Source organism: Eptatretus burgeri, chromosome 6 (assembly GCF_056783735.1).
Source record: "Eptatretus burgeri isolate ZD-2024b chromosome 6, Ebu_testis_v1, whole genome shotgun sequence".
In the NCBI taxonomy this organism is placed as follows: Eukaryota; Metazoa; Chordata; class Myxini; order Myxiniformes; family Myxinidae; genus Eptatretus; species Eptatretus burgeri.
Window position 1 is genome coordinate 58,062,516 of NC_140966.1, and position 22,337 is coordinate 58,084,852.

Below are 22,337 nucleotides of genomic sequence, written 5' to 3' on the forward strand. Positions count from 1 at the left end.
GTCAAGACTGGAGTTCCTCAAGGTAGCGTTCTGGGCCCTGTTCTTTTTCTGGTTTTCATCAATGATCTCTCCCACTCTCTGGAAAATCCTCAATATCTCTTTGCCGATGACTCCACCCTCTGCTGTACCATCGGTCATCCCTCAGACCGGCAAGCAGCAGCTTCTTCGCTCACTGCTGATCTTGATAAAATCACAAACTGGTCCAACACGTGGAACATGTCTTCCAATCCGGACAAATCTCACACTCTCACTTCTCTTCGAAAGAACCATTTAGAAACCCCCCCCCCCATCCACTTTCTCAACAATCCTCTGGAAGAAGTCCTTTCTTTCAAGGTTCTGGGTCTCACTATCTGCCATGACATTTCCTGGGAAAGCCACATTTCAAACTTCGCCTCCAAAGCCAGTCGCCGACTGGGAATCCTCCGTCGTCCAAAGTCCTTCCTCGGCCCACCTGAGCTCCTAACCACTTACAAAGCTTTTCTCCGCAGCCTGATGGAGTACTGCTCTCCCCTCTGGGCTGGTGCTCCTGCCTCCCACCTTTCTCAGCTTCACGCTGAAGAAACCAAGGCATTTCGGATCATTGGCATCTCCCGCAATGAGGCCGAGTCTTTGGGCCTCTCACTCAATCACTGCAGTTTGGTCGGTGGTCTTTCTGTCTTTTACAGTCTCCTCTCCAGCCTCGCCCCCCCCCCTGCTCTCTCTGCAATTTGTCCCCACCACATTTCTGCAGGCTGTTCAAGGTCCACCAACAACCCCCTTCTGATAAAACTACCAAAATCACGAATCATTGCTCACCTTCACTCTTTCATTCCTCTTTTATCCCGCCTTTGGAATAAACTCCCTCACTCTATTCATTCCCATTCTTCCCTCCATGCCTTCAAAACAGCTATTCACCACCACCTCTTATCATCCCCCATCCAAATCCTCGATATTTTCTACCCCCGATCATCCACCCAAGCCCACCTCCTTCAAATTCCCTGCTTTCCTTCCTGAAAGTCCCTGTAATGTCCATCTTCTATTCCCCATGTTCCCCCTCCCATCCCTCTCCCTTCCACAGATCTCCAAATGTCTCTGTTCCCCACTATTTTGTCCTTCCCACTCCCTCCCCTCCTGTCTCATGCCCCCCTTGATGTGCGTTGTGTGTTCGCTCTCATACGAGCCTCAACAAGGCATACAAAAAAAAAATCTATCCTTTTCTCTTGCGATTTGTACCTGTAGCATGACAACAGTGAGGTCAGAGGTGACGCCACTCACTTGTGAGTTATTAAGCAAGTTACATCTTGATAACTGATTTTGGTTCACAGCTTTGGAGAACAAATGTGAATGTGAGTTGGACAAGGGTTCATTTAATCCTGATTGAAACCTGAACAATCACTTTGCAATTGAAATGGTGCATGCATCTATTTTTAATGTTTTAAATGATGATTAGAAATACAGATTTTTCTGTTGTTTTATGTGGTTCACTCGGTGGTGCAATTAGGCACCTCCCCCCAAAAATAAATAGGGGAGGTAGGTTGGGATTATTATTATTATTTTGCATGTGTTTAAATGGAAGCAGTACAGTGTTTCAGATTCTACATCTTTCCAACCATTATGTGGATGTTGATAGTTGAAAAGATATAGAATCATGAACTTTAACATGTCCATCATGAGATACCAAATTATGGGAAAAACAGTATTGTGTACACAAGTCAGAGGATTAAATTAAACCAACTTTAATAGTATCTCTGTAAAGTTTCCTTTAAACAGTGAAGCTGGTCTCAGCAGTGAGACAGCATATCACAAGCATGGCTCAACAGGACATATGCAGGGATTGAAGAATACTAATCTCCGATTCACCATGCATGAAAATCTTGTACATTCAGATATTAGACCCTTTCCAGATGACAAAAATCCGACATTACGCCCTTTGGGGGCATCCATGAAGGATAATACTCCTCAAAATTAGAAACTTTAACCCCCCACCCCCAACGAATGAACTCTAAATCTCATCTGCATAATCCGTCAACATAGCAATTGTTATACACTCCCCTTCCCAGATACCCACTCCCATCCTTCTTCACCCACCCCTCTCCCCTTTCCTCCCTCTCTACACTCTCTACACTCTCCCCCCCTCCCCTTTTCCTCCTCCCTCCCTCCTCTCTCCACTCCCTCCTCCCTTTCCCCTACCGCTCCGCTTCCCCCACTCCTCCCCTCCTCTCCTCACACCCTCTCCTCCCCTGTATTCCTGTCAGTGAAGTGATAAGTGGTAATGGCTGGTATAAAATAAAATGTGTATACTGTTTGCAGGGTATAACCAGGCCCCTCCCCCAACAATGTACAGTACCGTCTATTAAAGGCACACACAAAACTGAGATAATGATAAGATCTTGCAATGTTTCTTACTGTGTAACAAAACTGGCTTAAAATAATTTTCAAGAAAATCACAATACTACTACTACTACTACTACTACTACTACTACTACTACTACTACTACTACTACTACTACTCCTACTTCTTCTTCTTCTGCTTCTCTGCTTCTTCTTCTTCTTCTTCTTCCGAAATAGGTGACCCTTCTTGTCAGTAATTCTGTCTGTTTGTTTGGATGTTTGTTCGTTTGTCATCAGCATAATTGGTAGTAAACGTGGGCGGATTTTGACCAAACTCGGGTGGTAGGTACATCTTATGACCGAGTGCTTTGGAAATTGTGATGGTTGCTAGGGACGCTTTGGTTCCCTAGCAACAACCGAAAAACCTTCAAAATCGGTACCGTTCACGCGAAATCAATTCCGAAAGCCATTATCCCACGTAGGGTTATGAAATTTGGCACGAATGATCTACAGGTGATGCGCTATCAAATATATTCCTGTTTTTGTGATATTTGGAATACTTTGCCCGCAGCGCCCCCTACAATTAGGGTATGCACGAAAATTGGCGAAAATTGAAGGCCCCCTAGCGACCAGGTGAGTGCATCAATATGAATGAAACTTTGCAGGTTCATGGTACTCAATGAGTACTACAACTTTGCCTCAGGACATGTTGACCGATTTCGCTTCGGTCAGGGGTCAAAGGTCAATTGCTGCAAAAATCGATAATATGCGAGAGCTGGAGGTGCCTTCGCACCAAATGCTACTCCTCCTAGGGTTATGGTCGGATGGTCATGAAAATTCACACTAATCGTCTGGATTACATTGTGCACAAAGGATCGAGCCGGATTTTCGATTTAGATCTTTGTTCACCCGCAGCACCCCCTTGAACTTTGGGGATTTCCGATTTCAAACCGCATTTTCCGTACTTTTCATTCAAATGGATACCGAGTAGATATCAGTAGATGGAACTGGATGAGATTTGATATGCATAATCTTAAGGTGATTCCCTATCCGCTATATGACATCCATTTTGCTCTGTAGTGGGGCAACTTAGCTATATATAGCATAACAATTGTGCATTTTGTGAGGAAAGCACCAAATATGGCACACTAGTAGCCTATCATATTATGAAAAAGATTTGGATATTGGGCCATCTCAAATTCAGCCGCTGATGGCTGTGGCAGCCATTTTCCACTGACATCCAAAATTTTGAGATGGCCCAATATCCAAATCTGTTCATAATATGTTAGGCTACTAGTGTGCCAAATTTGGTGCTTTCCTCACAAAATGCACAATTGTTATGCTAAGTTTCCCCACTACTATATCTTATAGTTTGCATACTCGGCAACCCATCGCCACCTACCGGTTTGTTATTATTATTATTATTCATCGACTTCTTTTTCTTCTTCTTCACAACATATCTTTAAGTGTTTTTTGGTGGTAGCCCTTTTTTGTGAGACATAAGTTTGTCAAATGCAGACCTCATCGGTCTGACATCTTGTATGTCTTGGTGACCACAACAATGGTCCAGAGTAATGTCATGCACAATGTACATAAAATGGCTGCCCTGAAGTCAACCCTCGCAAAACAAAATAACAATAAATGGGGTCAGCAGGAATTATTGGCGTAGTTCGGGTTACCGGAAACTTAACATTTTATTTTTTTGGCCTTATATCATAGTGTAACACAAAATTAATTCAATGTGAATCAAATCTTTTTCGATGATTAGTTATTTAGCATTTCCAAATTTTCACATAAGCCCATGCTTACCTGTGTCCCAAGTCCAAGTAAAATGAGCATGAAGAAAAAGAGTGCAGCCCAAAATGAAGATCCTGGTAAGAGAGTGAGTGCTTCTGGGTAGGCAACAAAAGCCAGGCCAGGTCCTTGTTCTGCCACTTCACTGACCTCAACACCAAGATTATGGGCCATAAAGCCCAGGATGGAGAAGATAACAAAGCCGGAGTAAACACTTGTTCCACAGTTTGCTAGTGTGATGATGATGGTGTCTCTGGAGAGAGTCAGAAGAAAAGGGGACAGATAGTAATAAAACCACAAGCCCTGGGTTGGTCTGTATGGTGTTCACTTATAAACACATAGCTGGTGATACTATGACATCATGTTCAATTCGCATAGACTGTAGTTTTTTTGCCTTTTCTCTACTAATGATGGCCTGGATTCAACAGGCTTAATCTGTGACGGCACCATAACTGTGACCCTACTTGTAGCAATTGTTGTAAAACTTGTTGTAAGAGGCCATGGTGATGAGACCGCCCCAGGCACAACCGAGGGAAAAAAAAATTTGTGAGGCTGCATCCCCCCAAACCTGCCAGAGAGAAAGCATATCAAAATTAAAAGTGAACATCCACCTGTCATTTCTTTCTAAATCTCAATGTGGTGTACACCTCATGCATTATCCAAAAAAAAAAATTAAAAATCAAAGCAACTTATAAAGTGCTTTTTATCATAATAAAATATGCAATTTAGTGTCTGTCTGATGGCAATACATTTTGTCGATACTTATCCAATCTCAACCAAACTTGCCAGGGGGAGTAAGGGTCACATGACAGAGGTTCTAGCGACTTAAGTTGCCACCCTCCCCCAACCCCCTCCCATCAAAGGGGAGATTTCTGCCTTGGACAAACTCCAGTATTAAGGTTTATAAATATCTCAGCATGAGGTTTCATGGAGCACACCTACCGGATGTAAAAAAATATCATAACCATGAACGAATCAGTCAATTCCGTCCAACGTACGATTAACGTATTTTTTTTAAAAGTTCCTACTAAACTGGAAGAAGTTTGGAGGGAATATGGCGTGCTTAAAGCATTCCATGAACGGATCAGAGCCGTCTCAACTTGTGATGCCTCAAGGTAGGCTGAAATGATCAATAGCTAATAAAGGTGCTTAAATGAGTCTTTATGCATGAATGATGAATCCCATTGCCTGTAATTTTTCTCACCATGATCACATTATATGTGAACTGCATATGGATTGTTCATAACTTGTATCTTGGGGCCTCATCTGTGATTTCTCCCAGCCATGGTTTCAAGTGTGACGTGGGGTATTGCCACCGAAACCCTTATGGCCCAATTGTGACCTTTATTTTATGCATAACCCAATTCCTCAGTGTTGTTAGCATTTTTTAAATACTTTCCTGAGTGAAATTTGGGGACAATTGGACGTGCTTACACATAGACGGTGTATCGGCTCACAGTCACTTGTCTGCACACCTATCGGAAGTAAAATTTATTATAACCAGTTATCCAGTTCCGTCAAGTCATGGCCGACTTCTCGGGTGTGTTCCATTACCAACAAGAGCGAGAATTGCTTTGTAATACGTGTCCCCGACCAATGTGATAAATCCAAAAAGGGTATCACTGAAAAATTGACGAAACGCTCTGAAATTCGAACTTGTTCTGGAACTTATCATAATAAAGACACTTCCCAAGTTTCAGTTGAATATGTTAAAGGGTGTGGGGAAAAAGTCTGAAAAGCCACAAATGCGATCGACAAACTGAGGACAAACCTATAATCTCATACGGTGAAACCACTAAGAGACTCATAAGTTTGCTATCACTTGCCAATGCCAGCCATTCCTTATGAACCGTTTCGATGGAGGGCTTACTCAAGTGCTTAAACCAATTAGCTACAAGCTGATTGATAATGGAACAAACCTCTGGTGACAGTCATGGTCAGATTTCTCCAAACATCCCTATCCTGCACTGTTTTCCAAAGCTCTGGCAGAGACAGCTTGGTTGCAGCTTTTACCCTGTCAATTAGGCATATACAAGGTCTGCCTCTTCATCTTCTTCCACAATCATACCCAACATGGTTGACTTCCGCAGACTTTCATTTTCTGCACCCATGATGTGTCCAAAGTATGACACTTTCTGTTTTAGAATCAGCAGATCTAATGTACATGGTGGTCTAAATTCTTCAAGCACTGATTTGTTTGTTCTTCTTGCAATCGATGGAATAAAAATTCATCTCCAACACCACATTTAAAAACTCTCAATATCCTTCCCTCCTTTTTCACTGTCCATGACTCACATCCACACATTGCAACTGGAAATACCAGAAAATTCACCAGCCTCCTCTTGGTTTGTTTTGTCACATGTTTGTCTTTCCAGATCTTTCTCAATCCTGACATTGCTGTTCTCCACAACACAAATCTTATATTAATTTCCCCTCCACATGCTCCAGTTATGTTAATCTTGCAAATCGGGAAGGTGAAACTTTCCACACGATTGTCTCCCAATCTGAACACGTTGATCTTCTTATTTGACAATATTTTCATCATCATCATCATCATCATCATCATCATCATCATTTTACGGCCGTTTGCATGTGTAAGCCATGGTTCACCTAATATCTGCTTTCCAGGCTGCACGATCCCTGGCTAGCTCTCTTGTGAGGCCTTTAACTCTAAGATCGTCTCTCAGCAACACATCCCATGTTTTCATCGGACAGCCTCTAGCTCTCCTTCCATTCACATTCATATTTATACACCTCTTCACTCAGTTGCCCACCCCCATCCCTTCCACATGTCCAAACCATGTCAACCTACCCCTACACATAACTTCATGAATGCTTTCTATACCTCACCTATCTCTTAATTCCACATTTGGTTTCCTATCCTTCAGTGTCACATCACGCATCCACCTCACCATTCTCGTTTCATTTTGTTCACACCTCCGTTCATCCTCCTTTTTCATCACCCATGTTTCACTGCCATACAACATCATGTTTCTAATGCAAGTTGCATAGTTTTCCCTTTAATTAGAGAGAGCTCCCCTTCGATGTCAATAGGGGGTAAGAACTCCCTAAACTTCCTCCAGCCACTTCTAATTCTTGCATTCACTGCTGCCTCCACACCACCACCTGCACGAATCATATCACCAAGGTAACAATTTATCGACACGTTCCAGGGATATATCCCCATAAACTAACCTTTCTGCTCAAACTGGAGCCACTTGCTAACCTGCACAAACAGCACATTTCAAGTCAGGAACCACTTGAAGTCGACCCCTGATGCTACTACACCTCTTGTGCACCCAGCAGTTGCAGGGTTCACACAATATTGAATTGCTACCGACACCTTTTCTACAGACAGCACAGGGACACGTCCCTCTTTTTTCCACACTTCCTTCTCCCACAACACTAATCAGTACTTTTTTTTCCCCCTGTATTCACTTTCAGTCCTCTGGCCTCCATACCTTCCTTCCATACTGCATATTTACCCATTACCTCTTCCACACTGTCGGCTCTCAGCATCAGGTCATCAGCATGCAGAAGTTCCCAAGGTAAACCTCCTCTAAATTCCTGTGATATAGCCTCAAGAACCATGATGAACAGGATTGGGCTCAAGACTGAACCCTGATGAACACCCACTTTAACTTCAAAATCCTCACTCTGCACTCCATTTACCCTCACAGAGATTTTTTAAGCCATCATGCATTGCCATGACTACCCTAACCAACCAATCCTCCACATGTAACTTTCTGTTGGACCATTGCACCACTTCCAGAAGCACCCCATCAAACACCTTCTCCAAATCCACAAATATCAGGTACAGTTATCTCTTCTTCCCCAGATATTTTTCCTGTAATTGCCAAACTATAACAATTGCCTGTATCATACCCCTTCATTGCATTAAACCAAATTGCATTTCATGTATATCAACACTCTGTCATCAATTTATCCATGTCTGTCTCTCTCTCTCTCTCTCTCTCTCTCTCTCTCTCTCTCTCTCTCTCTCTCTCTCTCTCTCTCTCTCTCTCTCTCTCTCTCTCTCTCTCTCTCTCTCTCTCTCTCTCTCTCTCTCTCTCTCTCTCTCTCTCTCTCTCTCTCTCTCTCTCTCTCTCTCTCTCTCTCTCTCTCTCTCTCTCTCTCTCTCTCTCTCTCTCTCTCTCTCTCTCTCTCTCTCTCTCTCTCTCTCTCTCTCTCTCTCTCTCTCTCTCTCTCTCTCTCTCTCTCTCTCTCTCTCTCTCTCTCTTTCCATGGTCCAGCAACTTCAGATCCTTATAGTTGCTCCGAACTAAGACATCACCCTTCCCTTTATAAATATTTACCATTACACTCTTCAACCAGTCATTTGGGATAGATGTCTCCCTTATAATTTCATTTCGCAATTTAGTGATTAAATTCACTCCAATATCACCAGATGCCTTCAGCATCTCTGTGACAATACCAGTGCTGCCTACCGCTTTACCATTCTTCATTTCATCGATGGCTTTCTTCACCCATTCATTCTTTATTTCAGCTGGTGGGTCCTGCTCTACCGCCTTCACCGGCTCGACCGCCTCCAAAATATCCAGAATATCTAGAATATTCTTTGTTAGATTTAAATAAAGACCAGCTTATTCACTTTCCTTCTTCACTGTCTGCAGCAGTTTCATCAAGTCCTCCTTACTTTCTGTCAACAGACTGGTATCATCAGCATACCTTAGATTGTTGAACATACACCTTCCTCCAATCCTGACTCCAGCCTCTAAGTCATCCATGTATATTTTGTCAAAAGTATTATAACCACAACTTAATCAGTCAATTCCTTCCAATGATAATGGCATAAAGATACTAATATTAACAGTTTGGTGGGATGGCTTCGAGCTATGCACACTCTCCTCCAAGCTGTCTTGCCTGGGTTTGAATCTCGACCCAGCTATAAACTGTCATCCCGGTGTTTCACAGGCAGGGTGATTCATCGATGTGTGTGCCTATCCTCAGAGGGATGTTAAACTGGGCATCCCATCTGCAAGCATTAGTAGGTGACTTTAAAGATCCCATGGTATCCTCCACGAAGAGTAGGTGATCTATTGTGGGCACCCTGAACAAATTCTAAATTCCTGCCTAACCAGAGGATGATTTTTTTTTTTAATTTCAGATCCCTAAATAATTCCCATACACTAAAAACTACATCAGTTGGAAACCTAATATTTTGCATAAATGTAGCCTAATGTTACAAAAAGCCATGACATGATCCACACAATTGATTACTTTAATGAAGAGCTGAAAGTGTCCACCACCATGTCACAGGCACAAATTCATTCTTCGCAGCATGCTCTCTCACCCAGTGTAGCGTTTCTTGGGGAATATTGCTGATTGTGTCACTGATTATTACTTTTAATTCACCAAGAGTGCGTGGGTTTGTAGCAAACACTATATCCTTCAAATGTCCCCACAAAAATAAATCTGGCAACGTAAGATCTGGGGACCCTAACAGCTCCACTTTCTCTGGTGTAACAACACTTGGCTGGCGCATGTGCTTTTTAACTTTCACACAGCCTGTTTCTCTGAACTGCTTCACCAGTTTCCATATCACTGATTTTGAAGGTTTCGTACGACCAGCAAAGTGACTTTCAAATGCAATTTGACATTCCCTAAAGGATGCATTCTGAATGTAATGTTCGATGAGAAACACACATTCTTCCGCAGTGAGCGCCATGGCGTGACCGAGTGAAAACCGTTAAATGTCTCTGCCGGGTCACATGATAAATCATGTGATAACTGATAACTTTCAGGATTGTGTTTCGTTTTTCTGTAACATTAGGCAACTTTTACGCAAAATATTAGGTTCCTAACAGATATAATTTTAGTGTATGGGAATTATTTAGGGTTCTTGAATAAACAAGTTCGAATTGTCAACATACCCCATGGGAGTTCATTCGTACAACTCTCAGGTGAGCGACAGTACGGACGACAGAGAGTTTTTTTTTTTAATTTGGTAAGATTTTCATTGCATTAGAAAAAGAAACCAGAACACCTCACAAGAGTGAGGCTAGTTTCATATCATCATTTGCGACTTAATTTTTGCGTTGTGCATCGCCCAGCACATTCAATTTTTTTCATTTAATAACAATTTTAAGAAAATTGGCCAAAATGGGCCGTTCCTTGGCCCGAAGGGCCGCAATCGCACTCTGGGCTCAGTTATTGCCTGTGCATTTGTGTCTCGTATATGCCTGTCAACTTTCATCGATTTCTGTTCACGAATAATGGAGAAATAGATGCTCAAATGAACTGTACACAGGAAAAGAGAGAACACTAGCGGCGCTTAGACCCTGTGGGGTCTTCCACCCCACGGGGTTAAAAAAAATCATTCTGTAGATATACAGAATGAAGATGAAGTTGGCTAAGAGAGCCTAATACACAATCATATTTTGAAGCGCAGACCATACACATCAAGAACATGGTGCTGCAAAGTGTGACACAGATGCATAGATATTTCATCGGGATTGTGTGGAACAGCATTAGGAATGATGGGAAACATGGCTCCTCACGTATACCCCAATACAAGCACTATCACAAGTCGTTTGGTTGATAAAAGTATGACAAGGAATAAACCTTGAGGGAGATGAGCAAGTCCAGGATATTCTGTGAAATAAAAGTTTATTAAAGAGATAACTTTGGGGATGAGGCAGAAACTGGAAGGGAGAGATCAATAAAATTTGAATGGAGACTTCTGATGTCTGTGTGCCTTATAGAAATGGCTGTGTGATAATAGAGCTGGATGAGGGAGAAAGGTGATGGGGAGGGGGGAGGGGGATAAAGGGGGGGGGGTAGGGTTGCAGGCATGAGGAGAATGGTTGGATGTGAGCCAGGATAAGGGTAAAGGGGACAGGATTAAGCAAAATTGGTTTGAGAGGGAAGATGGACCTGTGGAGCTGTATCTATAACAAGGTGGTTTCTCTTTCTGAATACCGATATCAGCATTGCAGACATACACATCCTGACTAGGTGAAGAGCAGCGTTATTGAATGCTCTAAGGAAGCCTGTACTGTAGCTACTTAATGGATTATTATAAAGAGGCTACTTCCTAGGAAGGGAAAAGGGAAAACAGGAGTAATTATGGTGGGAGAATGTGAAAGGGTAAGAAAAGGGAAATTTTGGACCTTGGCTTGCAGGATCTTGTCCCACTGAGGCGTGAGGTAGTAGGAAATTCCCTTGGCAGCACCGTCCAAGGTTACACCACGGATAAAAAGAATGAATAGCACCATGTAAGGAAAGGTAGCTGTAAAATACACAACCTGGGGAGTAAGAAGAAAAGACAAGTTTATAAATGCTGAAATTTTATCCATTGATGCACTAATGTGGTACAGATCCACGTTTTACATTATTTGAAGCTTAAAAAGGAGGTTCTCAAAATTATAAATGAAAGGCAAAGCAATAGCAGCAAAATTAGAATGGTTGGCCAGTATTTCATGATGTTAGATTATTTAATGAATTTAACAAATACATACACTGCTGTTCAAAAGTCTTAGGCACATTCAGGAGTTAGAATATATGGATGCTATGAACGTCAATAATTTACTCAAAGCCTCAACTTGTGTTTTCTACTCCGGCATTTAAATAATGTTGACTGTTATTAATACAGCTTCATTTGAGTGAGGAGAAACCAAGCTTGTCATTGAAAAAAATCTTTATTCACATTGATCAGAATGTTCAAAAACTTGTGATCACAACTCAAAGTAAAGTAAAACGGTGCTCGGTAGAGTGCGTACCTCCGCCAAGCTGAACAGTTCACGTTTTGTATCCCACTGATAGGCTGGATCAGCATCCGGACCTCAACCAAAAACTAATTGGCTTGTTCTTGTCACCTATCCAACTCATCCACCAAGTTTTGTCATAACTCATCTTCAACTTTTTGAAATATCATCGATATATAGTTTTTGACCGCATCTCTCAAAGGTGAAGAATCACTTTTAAAATGAAAAAAATTCTCATATCTGGATTCTTATTTGGATCTTCAAAAAGATCTAATTGATTTGGCCTTGTCACATACCCAACCTGTCCATCAAGTTTTGTCTGAATCCGTCCAAAACTTTTGAGATATTGTGCTATATATATTCACATGAATGATGTATCCCATTGCCTGTCAATTTTTTCTTGCCATAAGATTTTGTGGACTGACATGGATTGTTTATAACATATCTTGGGATCGTTCTTGTTATTTCTCCTGGCCATGGCTTTCAAGTGTGACGTGTGATATTGCCCCTGACACCCCTACGGCCCATTTGCGACCTTTATGCGACACGTAACCCCATTCATATGCACACTCGCCTCGAAGCTGTCCAGCCTGGGTTTGAAACTGAACCCAGCTTTATAAACTGCGATCCCAGTGTTTCACAGGCAGAGTGATGGATCAATGTGCGCCTTCCCTCGGGTGAACATTAAACTGGGCGTGCCATCTGCCGGCAAAAGTTGGTGGTTGTGAAACATTTTTGTCTTTCACAAAGGCTCGGCGAGCTATCGCCGCCACCCTGAACAAATTCCATATTCCTGCTCTAACCTTAGTCAAACGTGAGCCTTAGCCAAGCTGGTTTGTGAAAGACTTGGGCCAAGCTTCCCCCGGTCAACCCGACAAGAAGGTGGGAATAACCATGGCCATCAAAGAAGAATGAGAAGAATATTAAACCACCGCCATCGGCATGATCCGCATGACCCACCGCCATTGCCATCCCCCCCCCCCTCTCCCAGCCTTCCCTTCCCATGGCCACTCCTGTCGGGAGCGGATGTTTCTCGTGATTTAAATGTAGTCTCATACTAATTGAATCATCAAACAAGAGAGAACAGATCTTCCTTGACAAAACCCACATCTGAATTCAATTCCCATGGGATATAATATTAATTGGGCATAGTGGTGTGGGCCTGTAATCTGGCTAATCGGAGGATGGGGTTAGGGGATCGCTTGAGGACGAGAGCTTTGTGTTGTGCCGTGTCAATAGACAGTACAAAGCAGCCTGGCCAATACGACAGTGCCCTTCCCTGATTGTCAAGTCAGACCAGATCTGATCTCTGACTTGCTATGGGTAACATATAAACCTGCACTAACCTGTTTATGGTCGAGTGTGAGCGACTAAACCAGTTCCCCACACGAGGTCCTCCTGGTGGGACGGGTGTATGGACATTAATATCCAGCAGGATAAAATACAAAAAAGAACAACCTGCCAAAGGGTGGAGGAGCTCCTTGTGAAGCAACAGCCATTCATATCTGGTGAAGGGTGGAGGAGCTCCTTGTGAAGCAACAGCCATCCATTTCTGGTGCCAACTGGGTCTGCAAATGTCCTTCTGCAGCTGGTTACCTTCTCTCGGAGGCTGGTGGCAGGATTTGCACTCTGGCTGCCACAACACACTATGTTCTGCAAAAACATACTGAGGTGTGTGGTGGGGTGGTGCTGAGGTGTTGTCCATCAGATGGTGGTCTCCTCAGGTTAATGTAAGGTGATCCCTTCAGGTGGGTGCCTGGAATGTCCTATCCCTAAGAGATGGGGATGGACCAGGCATCTACCTGGGGGATGGCCAGACAGAGGCCCCTGGTCTACTGGCAGAAAGTAGACACGACACAGCAACATGCTGTGAAAAGTGCATGCTCCCATTGTACTGTATGTATAATATTTATGGGTGTACAACATATGGCTCCTGGCTTTTATCATCACTGGGAGTACAGCTATTCCATTGTAGGATATGGCAGGAATTTGCAATTTGTTCACGGTACTGGCACTAACTCACCTATACTTTTCTTTAAAAGACAACATGTATCTTTAATGTACACCAACAAATTCTGGTAGATGGGACACCTAACTTAATATCCAACCACGGGATGGCACATGTATTTATGCAACACCCTGCCCATGAAGTAACAAATATGATATTTTATAGTTGAGCCAAGAATTGAACCCAGACCTCAAAGGTAAGTGAGCTAGCTCTGCACCATTGTCACAAACATGAGATTTCATGACATTTTATGAGAATATCATTTTAGTCAATGAGAAATGTGTCGGAGTTTTGTGAGGGTTACAAACTGCCATTAAAAATGAAATTGTGCAATGATCACATTAGATTGAAATAACTTACATGAACACTCTGTCTTTGGCAACTGTTTCAAAGTTTTTGGGAAATATATCAAAATAAAAAGTTGTAATAAAGTTAAAAAACCGGAACAAGACTTTGTGGACACCCTGTATACCAGAAAGCCATCATATATTTCAGACATTAAGTCCAAGTGAAACAGCTATTCCTGTCTCAGGAACCCTGTCAGAGAGACTAAATGAATGATTGATACAGGAGCGTTTTGGGATTAAACTGAACGTGACATTTATGGCAGAAAGAAGAAAAGAAGATAAACACAGAAGATCTGGTGTAGAAGCTGGATTAAACTGGCAAGATTGGCATACATAGGATTGAATAGAAAATACAGGAAGACAAGATAGATTGTCTCCTTTGAAAGTGGAAATGGCATAAAGCAGTAGCAATATAGCCAGGGGAAAATATCACTGGCTGTACATAAGGTCATGGGAACTCTGGCTTCATGAGTAACACGAAGGCTTGAGGGCTTTTTAGCTACTTTAAAAGCCTGAAGCCTCTTTCAGGATATCCATCAAGCCTTGTTGCCATCTGGATAAGAAAGGCTATGAGCTGGCCAGAGCAAAGCCACACAATAGTTGGCTTTTTCAGGGCAGCTTGTTTGCAAACTAGACACGGACAGCTGGCAAGAGCAATTGTTTTGAGATAGTCAAAGCAGTGAGAAGGTAGAAGTAGAAAGAAAATGTCCCATTTGATTTATATTTTTCTCAGCATCTCTGAACTTTCCTCATGATGACATAGAAATCCCATGCAGTATATTGTCTTGATTTATTCAGGCAAATTAGTTGAAGTTAAAAATAGTAGAGGTAACAAGTGTGCCTTGACCATAACCAATGTCAACGTCGCGGACGCCTTCAAATAGATACTTAAGAAAAGATCAAGGAAGCCTGATACATTAGGACTGATGAAGGAATATAATTTGAAAGCGTTTAATTTTATAACTTGTGAACCACTAAAGTAATTCGCTCAAAGATAAAATTGAATTAAATTGCATGGTACTTATAATGAAGAGAAATCTGTTGTAATCGAGCATTTTAATGACACTTCGAAGGGATGAAGAGAACATCTACTGAATTGGGAAAGAGGATGTGAGTTGATCAATGTCCATAAACACAGTCCAATACCTTGTAAAAAAAATATATATATATATATATATATATATATATATATATATATATATATATATATATATATATATATATATTTAGAAACATTTACAAAATTAGAACATGATAAACTTATTTTATACTGAAGGTACCAATGATAATATGTACCATGAAAGAATATGCATTTGACAGAGCAATTAATTCAGTCATTACATTTTCATTCAATTCATCAACAAATTAACGTTTGATAAAGTTTTTTTCACTTTCCTCACTCATATTATCAAATGCATGTTCATCAAAGCTATACATCGCTGTATACATCGCTTTTCTAAGTGCAATCGTTTTCAAATTAGGAGTTGGAGCAATTTCATGCATTATATGATACGATTTTCCATGATCTACTCTCACGGACGAATTAAAGAATATCATCGAAATATTATTTTGGTTTTGAGGATCACATATCGTCAGGACTAAATAAGTGTCGAAATCTATTGTTAAATCTGAAAATTTAAAGAAATGAGTCTAATAACTAAGCCGATATACCTATTTACTTTAAGCAAGCAAGGCTATATTTCCTACTTCCCTACTTCTCCATACTTCTCCATATATATTCCCTACTTCTCCATAGATACACAAGAAGATGTGAAATTTCCAAAGCATTAAACTTTTCTTTGTATACTGTTTGGAGAATTATATTGAGTGAACAAAAAAATTTAGGAATGTGCAAAATTAACCAGCTTCATTGAGCTTTATGATTTAATGCATTCACTGCTCAACCTCGTGCCCTGCCACCCAGAAGGACTGCCTATCCATAGCCTCTGCCAGATCTGTGTCTATGTTTTTGGAGGTTTTGCAAAGTGCTTTACAGGAATCAAAGCAAATCTGGTAAAAAACGGACGTTTTATAAAAAAAGTTATAACATATGCACAGACCCTGAACTGATGACCATGCAACACATGCACATACAAGCAGGCAAGATGGCAGATTTATAGATTCATTTTATTTCATTAACTGCTGCGTGCGCGGTGAAGACCGGCTTTTATGTTAAAGGGATCCTTTCTGGTATGCAGTGACAGCCTGGCCAACCGTTCCTTATCAACTATTTAAATGGAGTGCTTTAAGCCACTTGCCGAGCGCCTATTGTCGATAGCGGTACAGCACTACGTCATTCTGGGTGAGTGGTTCAAACTCCATCACCCTGAGCAAATGGTTTGTGCACCGTCACCCTAAGCGAGTGGTTCGTGCTCAATCACCCTGTGTGATGGTTCATGCTCCATCACCCTGTGCGAGTGGTTCATTCTCTGTCACCCTGAGTGAGTGGTTCGTGCTCCGTCACCCTGAGCGAGTGGTTCGTGCTCCGTCACCCTGAGCGAGTGGTTCGTGCTCCGTCACCCTGAGCGAGTGTTTTGTGCTCTGTCATTCTAAGGGAGTTGTTATGAAATAACACCCATTTTCCAAGCCATTTGCTGTATTCACGTGTTTTCTAAATAGCCGAGCCAAAGTTATTTCCGCCCATCACACGCAGCTATTTAGAAAGAATAATATTTGTGAACATATCTCTGAAACGTCGATATAAATGCAACAGTGTTTTACGGTGAAAGCTACTCAAGGTTTATGGGTTGTATACAGTAAGTACTGTAGTTGGTGATCACACTAACTCCAACCTGCCGATTCCCCCAAAAATGCCAATGTTAGCCAAGCACGTGTGTGTGTGTGTGTGTGTGTGTGTGTGTGTGTGTGTGTGTGTGTGTGTGTGTGTGTGTGTGTGTGTGTGTGTGTGTGTGTGTGTGTGTGTGTGTGTGTGTGTGTGTGTGTGTGTGTGTGTGTGTGTGTGTGTGTGTTGTTCATAAAGCATAACATATTCTGTCTGCTAACTCCACTACCTACAACCTTCCCTTCTCTTCTCTTCTCTTCTCTTCTCTTCTCTTCTCTTCTCTTCTCTTCTCTTCTCTTCTCTTCTCTTCTTTTCTCTTCTCTTTTCTCTCTGTCTTCGTCCCATTCTTGCACTAAACCCCCTCCCCCCAATACAGTGCAGCACCCTCCTCCCATATCTCCTCTCTCATTCTCCCCTCCCCCTCTCTCTCTCTCTGTCTATCTCTTTCTCTGTCTCTGGACATATCCGGATGGTGGTTATGTCTGGATGGTGTTTGTCTCCAGACGTGTCTGGGCATGGTTTGTCTCCGGATGTGTCCGGGAGGGGTTTTTGTCCGGATGCGAGTTTGTCTCTGGATGTGTCCGAGCAGTGTTTATCTCCAGACAGGAGTTTGTCTCCGGACGGGAGTTTGTCTCCTGACCGTGTTTATAGTACAACCGAAAGAAAATGGATTTCAGATATTATTTTGTTTCCATTTTCACTGTTATTCTCAACAGAATCATTTTGATGAGACAGTATGAATTGTAATTAATGTTCCATCGCACATCTGCCTTCCCTTCCTCTCACCTCACACTGTATTCCCTTCTCCCACCCCTCCTCACTCCCCCTCCCTCCTCTCTCCTTTCCCCTCCACCTCTTCACTCTCCCTGCTCTCCCCCCCCCCCCCCTCTCGCCCTCTTCCCACTTCTTTTTCACCCTCCCCCTTTTAGTATTGGCATCAGCAAAGCGAAAGGTGGTATTTGCTTCTGTGAAAGAAATCATAAGGAAGGGTAGCAGAAATAAGAACAGTGTGGAAACTTATAAAAGGAATTGGATAAGTACATACTGTATATGCAGTTTATAAAAAAATGAGAACAGCACTCCTCGCCGTCGTGATGTCAGCAGTTATGCCTCTGCCAACATTATTACATCATATTACACTACTTGTACCAAGTTTGGTTTAAATCCCTTCAGTTGTTCTCAAATATCACATTTTTACCTGAGATGACCTTTGACCTCTTGACCCCGTAATCTAATCGGTTGATGTATAGATCATTATACATAATTGTACCAAGTTTGCTTCAGCCATTCTGAAGTTATCGTGGTAATGAAAAACTATCATGGACTCTGACCTGTGACCTTTTACCTCTTGATGCCACCTTCTAATTGGTTCATCTTTGCATCACACTGTATATTTCTACCAAGTGAGGCCAAAATCCCATCACTGGTTCACAATTTAGCACGGTGATATAATTTTTACATAATATGACTTCTGCCCTTTAACCTTTGATCTTTTGTCCCCAAAATATACTCCATTCATCTTTAAATCATTATACATATTTGTGCCAAGTTTGACATAGATCCCTTCAGCTATTCTTAAGTTATCACCGTAATGAAAACCTATCTATGACGCACAGACAGACCAACAGACGGACAGCCGGATGGACAACCTAAAAACATAATGCCTCTGGTGACTTCGTCGGCGGAGGCATAAAAAATGGAACAATATAAACTATAGAGGCATACGATAAATATACAGGTTCGTGGATTTGTGGTGTGCCATGGTATTTGCCCATGTGCGTGTGTATATTCATGTGTGCTCCATCCTTTGCTCCACTACTTTTCTGACCACCATCATTTTACCTCCGCCACCGAAGGTGGACAGACGTTATGTTTTCACCACTGTTTATTTATCTGGCTGTCTGTCTGTCTGTGAGCAGGATATCTCAAAAAGTTATTGACAGATTCAGACAAAGCTTGGTGGATAGGTTGGGTGTGTGACAAGTACGGATTGATTCGATTTTGGTAAAGATCCGAATATGAATCCGGACGCAAGAATTTTATAAGTTATTTAAAAGTGATTCTTCACCATTGAGATGGAGACAAAAATGGCATGAAGCATGATATTTAAAAACATTGAGGACAGATTTGGACGAAACTTGATGGACAAGTTTGGTGTGTGACAAAGACGAATTGATGCAATTTTGATGAAGACCCGGATCTGAATCCGGTGTATCAGTTGGATACAAAATGCAAACTGCTCAGCCTGGCAGAGGTATGCGCCCTACCGAGTGCTGTTCTATTTGTTAGCATGTATTTTCTTTCATTCTCCTCTAGATGTGCCTTGCCATCGACCTACCTCCCTCCTCATCTTCTGTTTTTCGTTTCGACTTTTTTTTGCAGGTGATCAGTTATCACATGATTTGCAAGTGTTGGGAGTGGTAATGCACTGCACCCTGGATTTGCCTTTTCTGCATATACAATTGTATGCATTTCATTTCCTTGTACTATTAAAAAAAGTTTGAGAACCTTTCCAACTTTGCAGCAAATACCTTGCCAGAGGACTTGATCCCTTTAATAAGGCAAAAGAAAACGACAATCCAAGCCAGGACAAGGCAACCGAATAGTGGCCACCGCACCCCGCCAAAGTTACCAATGCTGTCTGATATCTGCAGCACATTGTACCTGAGGGGAGCAGACATTTGGTTATCAAAACAAATAATTCCTGTGTTAGCGTTCAATCATCCCCAAACAATTTACACATCTTCGTAGAGAATTTTAAGTGTTGATTCAATTATATAAGGATCTGCTTTACAGTAATGTTTGAAAAGTTTTTAAAATAATCTTATCATTTGTTTATTATTTGGAAGGCTTGTCCTCGAATATATTGACATGATTATATCAGGTGTCAGATTTCATTTACAATGATTACATTTGGAAGGAAAACCTGTAAAAAGAGTTTAGTTTATCTTATGTTAAGACCTATATCAACTCACAAAATACTGAGTTCAATTTATTTGTTTAAGTATCAGTTAAGCATGGCAATTTTGTGATAACATTATTGACAACTTTAAAAGCTAGTTAATACAAGTTAAAGCAGCATTTTGCAAAAGTGAAGCAATTTTTTAAAATGTACTAAATTATGTAGTTTTATAGAAATTGTTTATGAGACAAAGCAAGAATAACCAAAAGTATAAGTGAAGATGGTAATAAAGTGAAAAGCAAAAAGGAGCTGTGTAAGAAATATTCAAAGAAATTTCGAGCAGAACTTAGCTGAAACACGAAAATGGACTTATCCTACTGGCTACTATGTATTTAAATATTTTCAAGTGTTTGTGTGTTTGTATGTTATTCTTTCACAGCCAACCCATAGCACCAAGAAGCCCCAAATTTTGGGCGTAGGTACTTCAGAATCTGGGCAAGGTAGTAATCTATCACACATTGGCCTTCACCGTACGTTTTGAGGCCGACAAAGGGTGCAAAAAGTGTATATTTGGATGTGGGGTCAGTCAGTGCTGCTGCTGGCCCACAGCCAAAAGGTAACCACAATGAGGCCAATAACTCCATAGCTTTTCAATGTCCAGCACATCAAGAAACCACCGCCAGGAAAAGTTCACTCAGCCGGGCAGTGCCATGTCCTCCCCCCCCCCCCACTCCACTCCACGGGCAGCGATGAGTAGTCCCTGCTCGTCTTAAATAAGGAAATTCTCTGTATGTGTATGTATGCACATCTGAATATCATAGAAAAAGAACTGGGATCGCCTGATCACCACTTGATTTCGCATACTTGGTGGTAGTATCCAGAGTCAGGTTATAAGCACAAGGAAAAAAATATCCCCCTCCTCCCCCCCCCAAACTGCGAGGGGGAGACAACTTACAATTTTCACGTGATCCACCAAATTTTATGCACATGTTGGTAGTACCAAGGGTCAGGTCATGGGCACAACTCCCCCCTCCCCCACCTGCAAGGGGGGGGGTTCAACTTATAAATTATCACCTGATAACCTAATTTTGCGTACATGTTGGTAGTACTTGGTGTAAACCCCCCACTCCCGAGGGGGATGAAGATGACTTACTGATGCTCCCGAATGGAGCAGTTGTTTCTAGTATTAAAAATTGCACAGAGAAAATGATATTGTGTTTTCAAAATAATGGTATATTGGCTTGATTAAACTTGTTTTTTGTTGTTTTTTTGTATACATTGTCAATGCTCGTACGAGAGCTAACACACAGCAACGGGGAGGGGGGGGCATAAGTCAAGAGGGGCGGGAGAGGGGAGAACAAAACAGTGGGGAACAGACATTAGGGGATCTGTGGAAGGGAGAGGGATGGGGCGGGGAACACGGAGTAAACAAGATGGACATTACAGGGACTTTCAGGAAGGAAAGCAAAGGAAGGAAAGAAAGGATTTTGAAGGAGGTGGGTTTGGGGTGGATTAACTGGGGTAGAAAACTTCAAGGCTTTGGATGGGGGGAGATAAGAAGTGGTGGTGAACAGCTGTTTTGAAGGCCTGGAGGGAAGAATGGGATTGTACAGAGTGAGGGAGTTTATTCCAAAGGCGGGGAAAAAGAGGAATGAAAGAGTGAAGGTGAGCAGTGATTCGTGATTTTGGTAGTTTTACCAGAAGGGGGTTGTTGGCGGACCTTGAGCGCCCTGTGGAAATATGGTGGGGACAAATCGCAGACAGAGCGGGGGGGAGGGGGCGAGACGAGAGGAGACGGGAGAAGACAGAAAGACCACCGACCTGCCTGCGGTGAGAGAGAGTGAGAGACCCAAAGACGCAGCCTCATCGCTGGAGATACCAATGATACCAATTTTTTTTTTTTATTAAGACACCATTATTGCCCATTAGTTGAAAGATAACTTCAAATTTTCTGGATAATGCAACAAATTATAAGAAACTGTTTTTTAGTTAAAATTGGCATGCACTATTTATAGCTATGCAAAATATAGGATGATACAGGACAATGTACGCCTTGCCTACAAAGCATCAGGATGATGCAGGACAATGTACCCCTTGCCTACAAAGCATCAGGATGATGCAGGACAATGTACCCCTTGCCTACAAAGCATCAGGATGAGCCATCATGCATCTCTTTATGCAGAAAGGATATTCTTTTTGTACCACACACTCTATTAACGAAATGTAAAGAAATACGGCTTCGATGTGTTCACGATGTGAAAGGTGATTTGTAATCGTTTTTCCATTTTATGTCCTTTTGATTCCACCCAACTGTATGTCTCCAAAGTGTAGTGCCAGGAATTACCGAAGCTTGTTACGAGTCTTGTTAAGCCACCAAAGCTCCACCTTCTAGATTTTGCTGTACTCTCATATGAGTATTCCTTGTATAACTACCATAAACACATTGTGCAGAACTTGTGGAAACAAT

General features: G+C 41.9%; 1 protein-coding gene and 1 long non-coding RNA gene across 12 annotated transcripts in view; one reads left to right on the forward strand and one right to left on the reverse strand.

Annotated features, from left to right (window-relative positions):
- Positions 1–22,337, forward strand: part of LOC147024860 (uncharacterized) — a 116,953-nt gene that overhangs the window by 71,260 nt on the left and 23,356 nt on the right. For 3 of the 11 annotated variants that reach the window (XR_015059234.1, XR_015059232.1, XR_015059233.1), the window contains 2 exons: positions 7,549–7,652; positions 7,785–7,918. The exons of the other annotated variants lie outside the window; for them this stretch is intronic. This is a non-coding gene — a long non-coding RNA (uncharacterized LOC147024860). The remainder of the gene's footprint in view (positions 1–7,548; positions 7,653–7,784; positions 7,919–22,337) is intronic. 11 annotated transcript variants of the gene reach the window in all.
- The window catches only part of SLC6A9 (solute carrier family 6 member 9), a 183,575-nt gene that overhangs the window by 35,472 nt on the left and 125,766 nt on the right, over positions 1–22,337 (reverse strand). The window contains exons 7-10 of the mRNA XM_085885178.1: positions 19,500–19,632; positions 11,238–11,372; positions 4,569–4,672; positions 4,120–4,357 (exon numbers count right to left, since the gene is read on the reverse strand). Of these exons, the coding sequence (XP_085741304.1) occupies positions 4,120–4,357; positions 4,569–4,672; positions 11,238–11,372; positions 19,500–19,632 (610 nt within the window). The remainder of the gene's footprint in view (positions 1–4,119; positions 4,358–4,568; positions 4,673–11,237; positions 11,373–19,499; positions 19,633–22,337) is intronic.